At 43.4% G+C, this 12426-nt stretch overlaps 1 protein-coding gene across 1 annotated transcript; it reads right to left on the reverse strand.

Moving 5' to 3' along the window:
* Positions 1-682: 682 nt before the first annotated feature.
* On the reverse strand, positions 683-11196 carry SLC35E3 (solute carrier family 35 member E3). Its single transcript, XM_033161872.1, is given in 7 exon segments — positions 683-3563; positions 4825-4907; positions 6575-6733; positions 9150-9260; positions 10689-10778; positions 10780-10878; positions 10880-11196. Coding segments are annotated over 7 exon segments (930 nt in total). The 5' UTR covers positions 11081-11196; the 3' UTR covers positions 683-3376.
* Between the last annotated feature and the right edge of the window lie 1230 nt (positions 11197-12426).

The following is a 12426-nucleotide window of genomic DNA, read 5'->3' on the forward strand; positions in this document are numbered from 1 at the left end:
CAGTCTCCAACAGGTTGATTTTCTCCTGCCTGCCAGTTTATATGATAATGCCATACCTGATTGCCTTTCCTGGGTAGCCCCATTCCTTTGAGATGGTGAATACTTAGTTCCTGAATCTCTTACGCATACAGTGGTACCTCGCAAGAGAAATGCCTCGCTAGACGAAAAACTCGCAAGGCGAAAGGCATTCGCTAACGAAAGGGTGACTCACAAGACGAATTTCCCTATGGCCGCGACTCGCAAAACAAAAACGCTTTGCGATTCCCCCGTCAAACCGCGCTTCTTCCAACTGTGCTTCGCAAGACGAAATTTCTGCTGTACGACAGCACTCGCAGAACGAATTAATTTCATCTTGCGTGGCACCACTGTATTGATAGCGTGCTCAGCTTAACAGATACTTGCCAGACTGTATTTACAGGGAGGTATAAGTCCCAAAGAGAATTGGGAAGCTTTTCCTATAGTCTTCTCTCCTTGCAGAGAAATACTTGGTCAGCTGGGAGTCAAAATGGTGCTGCTTCAGACATGTGGCCCATACATTCATGTACATGTTTGCTTGGTACACTTACGAACAATTATTATAATAATATATAAGACCTTAACAGCACCACCACCATAGCCATAGCTCTTAAATCTTAAAAGGGAGACAAATTATACTGCTTCAAAGAAAGTCCTTAGGCAAGGCTAATAATTAAGAACTGTTTTATTCAATCAGCAAAACCAAGAATTTAAATAAAACCTCTCTTCATTCTCACTACAGAATGCGTACATTTGGGTCCTTAAATAGTTTGTGCATTTCATTTACATTTTCTGCCACTGAGAAGACCAACTCCAGCGTTCAGTGCCATTTGTACCTTATACATTCTTATTGTACACTGTGTTTACAGTAATATCCTACAACTTCAAACCATGTTACAGCTGAATGAGAAAGAGAGTGTAACCATTTTATGCTACCTTTTCAGACATAGAATTGACTTGCAGGAACATTATACCTCTTGAATCCACGTTGATAGAGGCTACTTTGTGTCTTTATACTGTAAAGGCATCTGAATTAGTCTTTTGTTTTTAATTAAACAGATCCTTGTGGTATTTATCTTTCAGAAAAGCTTGTGCACAGCACAAAATTAGTGCAAAATTGTTTTGTCAGTGCATACATTGGAATACGCACTTCAAGTTCATGCTGTTCTGAACATATTTTTCTGCAGCCTATTTTTAACGCTAATTACAGATATTTAAGAAAGTAACTAATTTTGTCAAGTATCTAAAGCTGTTGGACATGAAATGAAATGGTCTAGCAAAATACAGGAAACCCCCCCCCCCCGGTATATTAGGCTACTAAAGGGTTTGGGTTACAAACACAACCAAAACATTTGAGAACTGAATAATCATTGAACACTGGCCCTTTTCTGAGGTGGTTGTTTCTACATTGTATTGCTCAAATCACTGAAAGAATTTGGGATCTAAGATCTGCCACATACCGGTAGTTGTGAAGGGACACCTTTAGCAAAAGAAATTAGTATACAGTTCATTTTACAGGAGTTGCAGGATTCTGTTATTTGTTCTTGCTCATATCTTCCTAAAACTACATAGACAGAAATAAAATACAGGCAGCATATGAAGTTCTGCTTTTGATCATACAAGGCATTTTTTTCAAACAAACCAACAAACAGCATTTTAATGTATTTATCAAATGAACTTTGTAGCTTGTGAGGCAAAAACTATACACCCTTTCAAAGCAAATTTCTTTTTGGAATCAGAGTCTTCTAGTTTTACATCTCAGGCTTACAGCTTCAGTCTTTTTATCAGAACTAGCAGCTATTCATAACAGTGGAACAAAGGCATGCAGCAACCCCTGGGGCTTGTTCCTTCTATGGAGTTATTCCTTGTATGAAGTAACAAATGACCAGGCTATTCAGATAGATTGCAAGGACCTTTGGACAGAAATTAGTCTGTTTCTTTTTTATTAAGTGTAACATCATATTTTATTGTTCCATAAGTGAACAGCTCTGCTGGCATATTGAAAAATATGAACTTACTGCTCAGACATTTTATTAAATGGTTACGGTATATAAAAAATGTAGTTTGGTTTAGACAGCAACTAACTACTATGGATGCTTTATTTTCCTTTCCATAAATTTCCCCCCTCCTGGAGTGCTTTACCACCTGACTTTAAAATTTTGCAGAAATCTTTGTTTGTCAGTTAAGACATAATCTGCAAAAGTCTGGAAGCATCCCCATCTTCCTGTTTAACCCCGTGTAGTTCCATTATAAGAGGCTGGAGCAGATTGAATCCCTTAATTATGTAAAGGGACCTGTAGGATCTTAAGTGCCACCCTACTAGCTCCCCCCCCAAGCAAATCCTCCTACTGCTTAATTGTCAACATTGTTAACTTTACCCTGGGTTAATCTTAACCAGCAGTTGAAACCCAAAAACTGAAACTGATTAAAATCATGGTTATTTACCAAATGCTGCTTGGCATTAGGCATGGTTAACCCTGGTACAGATGCAATTCTTAATCATGCTTAAAGCTTGGGGATGGATAGGGGGGCATTACACAAACTTGGGAGAAGTACACAAGCTCAGTTCAGGAACAGGTAATACTATATCCATACTGGCCCAAGGAATCTGCCCTCTTCTATGAAAAAATTTGGGACATTAAAGGTGGCCATGAAGAAAAGCATTTCAGATTACAGGAGCCAGCCCTGCAGCCAGTTACATTTTTTTAAGAGTTTAGAAATCTGATCATGCTGCAAAGGATCAGACTGTTTTAGGTGTCTTAATAATACTAGAATACCGTAATTTTGCTTAACTGTAAATGAAGAAAATGTAATTCTCAGAAACAAATGCTTTCTATTGGATTGTTAAAAATAAATTATGCATGATTATGTTATACAATATTTCATTCAAAAAATAAAGAATACAAGAAAAAACAAATTTTGATTTTCCATTCTTTACCAGATCAAGAAGATACAACGTTCATTTGACTTCACATTATCAGCAGACAGCTTCCTTTCTAGAAATGGTAATACTGACATAATCAAAAGGGCAGAATGAATTCCTTTGGCAATTAATGTCACATCTAACTTGATGAGTCCATTTGGTATGAAATAGTTGAGTTCTCTTAGAATTGCCACTTTAATTATGAACCATATTTTTAAATATAGAAATCACTTAATAGAATAGAAAAAACACCATAGGCCAAGATTGTAGAAGCTGAGTTTTTGTAGTGCTTGGTTTTTTAAAAACTGATCCTTTATATAAAAACAACAGAAATGCACTTCCTTAACAGCAACAGGGCGCATCTATTTCCTTATTTTGCTTGTTTCAAAACTAATGCATATTAAAAGGACTCATTAACCATTCATATCAGTACTTGTTCTATGGACGCTGAACCAGCTTGCTCTTGCCCTCTTCTTGCTCACTAAGTTTGAAGTGGGTATAAGCTAAAATTCCAAACAATGTGCATGTAATCCCAAGGCCTTGATTAATTGATAAAGGGTCCTTAAATAAGAGGTACCCTCCCATGAGGGTGATGCAGAATTTGAAGTGTCCGAACATATTATAGCTATGCAGATCTGTTAAGGAGCATATACTTGTCAAATGTAAAACTTCCAAGTTCATTTATCCACTTAATTGTAAGTGGATACAATCCTGTGGCAAGTTTGGCTGCTTAAACCCTACTGCAGTCAATAGGCTTAATAAACAGCCTAAAAGTGCACAAGGTTGCAGCCCATGCCTGCTCCCTAGGTATCCCCATCACTTGCTTAACCCAACTTCTGATTATTTTGTTTCTATACCTCTTAATAGATCAAAAATATTTGTAAGTGGTGTACAGCACACTGAAACAACAACAGGCAACTTAAACAAGCCTGAGTTTTTACTCAGGGTCCAGACAAACTCAGCTCACCCACAAAAGTTTCACAAGAAGAAGAGTTTCTGAAAACAGCAAACATCACCCTAATCTCTCACTCTAGACTTTCTTTTATGGGCAGGTCCAAGGTGGATGGGACTTCCTCAGGTTGCCCACAGCAGTGTCCCATTCAGCTGCACTCTCCACACTCAGTTCCAGCTACAGCAGTTTGGCGAGTTTCCCAGGGGGTCCAAAGAATGGGAAAGGGGCTCCCCTCCACTCACAGATCTTTCTTCACCCTTTCCTCTCCCCCTCTAGCTGCTTTTTGGGTTTTTAGCTACATCTCAGCTACTATAATCAACACTTTTATGCTATATGTATAGCAGATCATTATCTACAAACTGTTTAATTACTATGAAATGATAAATGCATATCCAAGCACCTGAGCACTGAAAAAATGTGCTAGTAGAATTCAATGCAACTGCTTTCTGGGCACAATTTAAGGGGTTGGTTTTTACCTATAAATCAGACTGTTCCATCATGCTGGCCACTTCTGCCTCCAGTTAAAATGGATCTCAAGCAGCAGAGCTGGGGGGACCAGTCTGAAATACTGGAGGATGCTGCCAGTCAGAACAGACAATGCTGGACTTACATGGGCCAATAGTCTGACCTGGTATAAAAAGCCTTCTTATGGCTGGTGGGTTGGAGGATTCCCCATAGCAACTTTTGTGACCAGTGAGGGGTACAGACAGGAGAGGGTAGAGTAACAGTTACATTCCCCCACCATAGCTGAAGTAGCAGGACCGTGGGTTACAAGCCACTGCATTTTTGCAGTCTTGTAATCAGAACAAAACATGTTCATTATTAGTTGGCTGGCACCCTAATTTCTTTATTAAATATACCAGTGTGAATACTGAATAAATATTTTTTTTTCAACTGAAAGTGAGAAATAGGACCAAAAAAGAGAAAAGGATACGTGACTGGTGAAGTATTCCCAATGATCCAGTAAATAGATAAGTTCACCATAAAGGCTATGATTCCAGACAGCAGCACCATAAACTGTGGGTAAGTGACACACAAAACAAAACAAAACAAAACAAAACATGAGCACTGCAACATGTTTCAAGACATCGCTACATTAAAACATTTGAACAGCTGTACGACATAATACAGTATAGCAAATTCACAATCACATAAGCAAATATGGATTGTAAATGAACAAAACCCATACTAGTTTGCAAAGCAGTGTTCTTTCTGGAAGTGGATTGAACAGTTACTACAGGAAGCATGAATTCTCTCTGACCCTGGCAGACACGTTTGGGCCTTGATTGGGCCAGAAGCCCCAATGCCATTTGTTCACTCCCAATAATTCCACATTAACATAATGGATTCTTATGTTGTTGGCATATACATTGTACGGATGGACTTTATTTGAAAGCATATTCCTACTGGAACCTGTGAAAGGACTTTCTCTATTAAGGCACCTAGCCTATGAAACTCCCTGCCTCAGGAGATCCGTTGTGTTCCCTGTGTGAGGGAATATTATTATTTAAATTTGTGTATTGCCCTTCATTTGAAGATCACAGGGCTGTTCACAACATAAAAATACAAAATGAGAATACATAATCAAAGAAAAACCAATAACCCCCCTCCCACAAACACTTAAAAGGCAATAATGTTAATCAGCCAAAGACCTGGCGCCTAAAGATATGTAATGAAGATACCTGATGAGCCTCCCATGGGGGGTGCAAGTTAAAGATCTTTTTGTTCTAAGAGACTTAAGGCTCCTCTATTAGAATGTACCAGTACTTCACCCATTTCCTGTTCCTGATTTTGTCTACAGCTTCCATGTCAGCTTTTGTTTTAAGTTTGTTTTTTAAATGCTGATGTTAGCTACCTTGGGAGTTTCAATTGTTTTATGTCACTGCTGGGGAAGGTTTTATTTTTTTATACTGATTTTTATTATTACAGAATTGTACTGTATTTTGAATTACTGTTTGCTTGTATTTATTTTTCAAGCTGCCTAGAGAATCTTATGAATGGGCAACCACCTAAAATAAATAAATAAATATAAATAAATATAATTTAAGTGGAATATTAATTTTATTTTTTTTAAAGTTTTTGTTAAGTTTTTTTTTCTTTGAAGAGTCTGACATACCTGTTCCCAAGGAGGATAGAACCATCAACTTAGTAGCCTTATTACTAGAGAGCAGAATGCAGTTCTATCCTATGTTTACTCAGAAGTAAACTCCCATTATATATGGTACAATTCCCTCCAAGTAAATTGATATAGGATTACAATATGAGATGGGCAGAGTAATACTAACCAGGCAGATACACTAGGGGCACATATGCTGGCATATCTTCTGTGTAAATCAAGCCCCACTGCTTCTGCCCAAGAGGTCTGTGGCCGGGGCAGGGTAAACATTATTTTATTGCCCTTCCATCAACTCCTATACAGTAAATTTAATTACACCTGTATTTTGGGTGGTATAAGCTGCACTGGCCCCTATGGGCTTTAGAGTTCATGAGTAGCTCTGCGAAGCTTGGGACGCTCCCCCACCCTCTATTTGAAGTGGATGCTCTAGAAATTATATTTGGCTAAGCGGTTTCTACTTTGAGCACCACTGTTACTATGGATTGTCATGCTGAAGATACTACTCAAATGTGCAGGCTCAAAGTTTAACTTTTTTTTTAAAAAAGGCAGATGCAAAACAAAGGCTTACCACAGCAGAAAGTGTCCAGGGACCAAATATTCCACCATCGCCAAATACTGGTTCAAAGAAGGGAACGACACACAACAGCATGCCACAAGACATGGGAGCTTGATAGTACAGCAACTGCATAGAGTTTACCTGTAGCTCATGTTGCTTCGCTCCTACCCACTAAAATCAAGAAAAATACATTAATAACCTGTGACATCTAAGTGTTATAGGAATCTTTTAGCGCCTTCTACAAAAAAGGTAACGTAGATATATACATGAACAAAAATCTATGCGTACATTAGAAGATAGCTAAGTCCAATTTAGCCAAATTTGGGAGGAAAGCTGAAACATTTGGAACTTCAATGGGTTTTCCTTTACCCAGGCTTAAATGACACACGGTTTGGGTTTCTGAGAGATTCAGCATAGATTTAGATCATCAAGAAAAAAATGCCATGTTTAACTACGGAGTCAAATGACTTTGTGAACAAGCATTAATTTTAAACTGGTGGTTATAACAAAAGATACTTCATATAATTTATTTTTTTAATCTTGCAGTACACAGAAACTGCAAAATTGTAGCTGCTTAGACAGCAGAAAACTCTCTGTTTAGATCTCTTCATATGCAATGATATGAATCAAGATTATGTGCTTGGAGGCCAAGACTTCCTAAATAAGGACTTCTAAGTACCGGTAAGCTTGCTAACATGGATGGGCTCCGATTTTAATTTATTCATGTATATACTTGCTTAGTGCCAAAATAGGCTTCTAATTAGTTTGCAAAGTATAAAAACTATTTATACAAACACACACAATTAAATACAAAAGAAAATAATTCAATGAAAACTTCACAGCAATTAAAACAGGTGTCTTGGGTCAAGAGACCAAGGGGATGCCTGTGCACCTTCAAAAGTTAGCAGAACACTAACACAGATGGAACCTCTTGTATTTCAGCATAGAGTGTATTCTATAACACTGGTGCCACTAGTGGAAAAACCCACCTCAGGCAGCAGCACAAACTATCAGGCCAGGACAAGATTAACCAGTTTTCCATTTGTTGATTTTAAAGCTGTTACTGGGCAATGGTGGGGTAGTCTGTCTCAGGTAACCTGATCCAGGAGTTGTTCAGGGTTTATATTCAATGCACCTAAATTGTTGTTGCCTGTACAAGACCAGAACAGAGACTCCTTCCTTTTAGAAAAAAAAAGCAACCTAAATTCAAGTATCCCCTCTCTCATTCCCATTGTGTCTGGTACCCCTTTTGGACTCTTAATCCTAGCCAGTTTATTCAGAAGTTAACCCACACTGGTTATTTGCAGGGGCGCGCTAGGGGGGGGCGCTGGGGGCGGTACGCCCCAGGGGCGACAGGGGCCACAAGCGGCGGGTGGGGGCGACAAGCGGCGCCCTCCCGCCACTCCCCAGGCAACGCCGGTCACCCCGGGAGCAGCAGCGCTGCACGGATGGTGTGCTCCCTCGGCCGTGCGCTGTTGCTCCTGGGGCGACCGGAGCGAGCGGCGGCGCATGGGGGTGACAAGCGGCAGCCCCTCCCGCCATTCCCAAGCGCTGCCGCTCCCTCCGTCACCCCAGGAGCAACAGCGCACGGCCGAGGGAGCACCCCGTCCGTGCAGCGCTGCTGCTCCCGGGGTGACCGGCAGCGTGGGGAGTGGCAGGAGGGGCCGGCGCTTGTCAGCCCCACGCGCTGCCGCTGGCTCCGTCCCCCCGGGAGCAGCAGCGCACGGTGTGTGCGGTGCTGCTGCTCCTGGGGCAACGGAGCGAACGGCGGCACATGGGGGTGACAAGAGGCAGCCCCTCCCACCATTCTCACGCGCTGCCGCTCCCTCCGTCACCCTGGGAGCGGCAGCGCACGGCCCGACGACGGAGTGCGCCTGCGCGCGCAGGCGCACTCTGTCATCGGATCGCCGCTTCCACAGCCTCCTTTTGAGCCGGAGAGCTTAAAAGCGAGCTCTTCGGCTTAAAGAGGCTGCAGAAGCGGCGCCGGCACCCCCGGAAACGCCCTGGGGGCGGAGCGTCATGACGTCACAATGTGATGTCACGACGCCCCGCCCCCGGGGCGTTTCCTTTGCCGCCCCGGGTACCGCGGAGCCTTACTCCGCCACTGGTTATTTGGCCTTCTTCCCAAGTAAGTAGGTTTAGGGCTATAAGCTCCATATATCACTTATAACACCTAACTTCAGACATTTCCCCATACTATTTTTTACATAGAAAAGTAGCCCTTTAAATCAATGTGTTTGAGAGATGGCCATGACTGAGTTTTATGAGACTTTAAGCGTGAAAGTGTTAATATGTGGGTTTGTTTAAATCCAGATTTCACTTTGAAAAATATTGCATATTTAACCCCAACATAATGTAGCTACATAATACCACATTTGCCTACTGCTTGCAGACAAATAGTTTGGTGTCAATGCCACTGTTCATATTTTACAGTTGTCAAGAGTGGTAAGTGTACAACAATATATAGTGGAGTACCTGCCATCTGAGATAGACATAAAAAGGTAGAAGATTTAGGAGTGTTACATCAAGACAGTTATTATTTTGCATCAAAAAATTGCATATGATAAAAGGTCATTTTTTTACTTACCACTTGATAAAGAGATGTAACTAAAACACCGAGGGAAGCAAATACCATGCCAAGAAAGTTAAATTTCACATCATAATAGGAATTTAGAAAAACACCTAAAGTAATAGGAATCTGTAAAGGAAAGGGAAAAGAATATTACATGTTCTATGCATTTGCTGCCCACACAATTCAACAGGACAAAACTTTTCTTATCTACAAGTCTCAAAGTCCAAATTTCAGCCGTCACGTCCAGAGATGCTGTATCAATATATACGGTAATTTGATGGAAGAAAAAGACCACCAATAAAAGTAAATGCTAATGAAACTTGCCCAATGCTCTGAGTAGGCGATGCATTTTTAGTGGTAACTGCTTTCGTTACCACTAAAACTGCATCTCCTACTCAGTACATTGGGCAAGTTTCTGGTGAGGTAAAAGATTTTCTTCAAAAAAACAGCCTAAAAGACCACTGTTTTGCACAAGTGCTGTAGCAATTGCATTACATGCAGGCTCACAAATATATTGGCTATGATACATCTGCTGAAATAAACACATATTATCTAAAATTCAAGTGTAATTTTTGTTTCAATGGTATTATTTTTTGCTCTTATGGAAGTTTATGCAAATTCAACCCACATATTAATTTACTATAACCCAAACAATTAAGATTTATTTAATCAGGGAACAGCCCTAATTGGGGAGCTTAATATGCTTTCTAGTTTTTTTTATGCCTCTATTGTATGGCTTTTATCTTTTCTGTGTTGTAAACTGCTCCGATGTTTTGTGCTTTAGCGGCATATAAGGATTGAAAATGCAGACAACTCACTACAGTACTTCCTATTCTTTCTTATCTCATATACTTCACAACCTCAGCTGTCCACCTTCTCCATGAGCTTCAGAGGACCAGCATGCTTTTGAAAAAGGGAAGGGTCACCCCTTATTTAACAGGACTGGACCAAGAAGGCATTTGCCTTCACGTAACATCACTTCCCTGCATTAGAAACGGGCAAACCGATTCTTTCACTCAGAACCAGCGAGCAGGGCCGTTTGCGCCAGGCCCCCTTATTCGGCAGCAAGCCTACCTGGGGCAAACGCGGTAATAAAAGAAAGGGCCTCTGAGCTTGTGCAGAGTGAACTAACGGCCTTCATAAACCTAGTAAAGAAAAAGGCGGGAGAGGCTTCCGGTATTTTTTCTGCCTTTCCCTTCAGAAGCCAAAGCTCTTTTTTGTGCGCAGGGGTGCCAACTTGAATTAGATTATGGGGGGGCAGGTAAGCCCCACCCCACCCCACTATCACATGATCACTATTTCAATAGCAATACCTATTAAATTGGGGGGGGGCAGGCTCAAATATTTCATTGGGTGGGAGACGAAGACCCCTCGGCCCCTAAGAGTTGGCTCAAAGTGTTTGAGGGCAGCGATAGCCTGGACGAGCGAGAGCGACTGGCTTCCCTTTCCCTCCCCCCGGGCCTGAGGAAAGGGTTTCGGGGCCGCTCTGCTGGTGCGCAATGGCCCCCTCCCGCCTTTCCTTCCTCGCCCTCTCGCTCCCGCCCTTCTCCTCACCAGGGTGAGCTTGATGCGGGCGGGGAAAGTCTTTCCGTAAGCCACGCTCTGGATGAGGACGATGACCGGCGTGGTCATGGCCTTGGCAAGGATGGTAGGTGCCGATGGTGTTGTTCTGCAGGGACAGGTTGGTGAACACCACGAATCCGCAGAAGCTGAGCGCCAGGGGCAGCACCTGGCGGGGCCGCAGGGCTCTTCGGGGAGAAGATGCCCAGCGCCTGGCACACGTACAGCCCCAGCCAGGTGACGGCGAAGTGCACCAGCGTCAGCGTCAGGTTGGGGAAGCCCATCCGCACATACAGCCACTTGTTCAGGAACACGATGCAGATGGACGCCGCCAAGTTCACCAGCAGACCCGCCGCCAGGCGGCCCCGCTCCAACGCCGGGCCCATGCTGCCGGCGGCCTCCGGGCCCAGCTCCTCGTCCGCAACCGGCGAGGCAGCAGCAGTAGCCACCGCTCCTGGGTGGGTAGGCGGCGGCGGCAGCAGCAGCACTGGCCGCCGCCGCCACCACTACCACCGCCAACTACCGGGCCACGTGGCCCGGCGTAGGATCTTCCGGGGCCAACAGGCCGGCGGCTCCGCCCTGGCAAAAAAGCAGCTCGCCTCACGGCGGCCCTCTTCCCCTCAGACACTCTCGCGGAGAGGAGTCCCGCCCCTCTGGCAGGCTTAGCGGAGAAGAGCCTCCGCCTCTCCCTCCGTAAGAACAGAAACAAATCCTTACCTTTCCCTTTAGCTCGGGAGAAAGGGGGCGCCTGTGCCGAATTGCGAACCCGCCTCGAGAAATTCGAGCGGGACCGTTATCGCCTGAGGTGAGCTCGCGCGTTCGAACGTTTCGAGCGCCACTCCCTTAAACGGCTGTTTAACGGCCACGCGCTGCAGAAGGCGCCTTAACGCAGCCCTGTTGTGCCGCAGTTGCTGGCTCTCGGCCGAACGAGTTAACGGGACTACTGAAAAGCGTAGGGCTGGGGGGGGGGGGGCAACGGAAAAGTAACGGCTCCGTCCCCGTTTGACAGCGTAGCCAGCAAAGGTGGTGCATGGCTCAAACTGTTTTAAGATGTATTTATTTTATAGCGGCCTTCCAGATTCCCACCCCTCCAAACTCCCATCCGTCCTGACCATTGGCATGGTGGGAGTTGGATGTCCAAAAGAAGCTGGAGAGTCCCAAGCTGAGAGGTTGCTTCAGAATCTTCCAGCTCCAGGCAACGGGGTAAGAGACAAAATACTGGAGCGTTTGCATGGGCTGAATTGCCAGAAACAATTTGGAAGGGCACAGGTCCTTATCAGGCCTTAAATGTATATATAATATATATATTTACCCATACTTAAATAGGTCTGACTTTTTGTTCCAAACTGGTAGGTACTCAACTACTCAAGGTCATTATTAGAGGGATTACTTAGAGCCTTATTTGCCCCTACGGGTTCCCATTGTTGCGCCCGGTGAGGAAAACATGGAAGCAGAAAAACACCTGAGGCTGCTGGCTTCAGAGAGAAAGATTTATTATTCTGCATGCAGAGGTACTTGCTGTGTTCAGACAGCTAAGCAGTACAAAAAAGTCAATTTTCAGACAGTTATTATAGACAGTTCTCTGGCTCTCTTCCCACCCCAGAAAACTTCCTCTTGTCCATATAAGAAACATTTCTGTTGTACATATAAGGCAAAATGACATTTAGCCAGAGTTGGTTCATGCACACTCCAGCAAGGCCATCCTATCTCTTGACCTAAACAACAGTTCCTC

Source organism: Lacerta agilis, chromosome 10 (genome assembly GCF_009819535.1).
Source record: "Lacerta agilis isolate rLacAgi1 chromosome 10, rLacAgi1.pri, whole genome shotgun sequence".
In the NCBI taxonomy this organism is placed as follows: Eukaryota; Metazoa; Chordata; class Lepidosauria; order Squamata; family Lacertidae; genus Lacerta; species Lacerta agilis.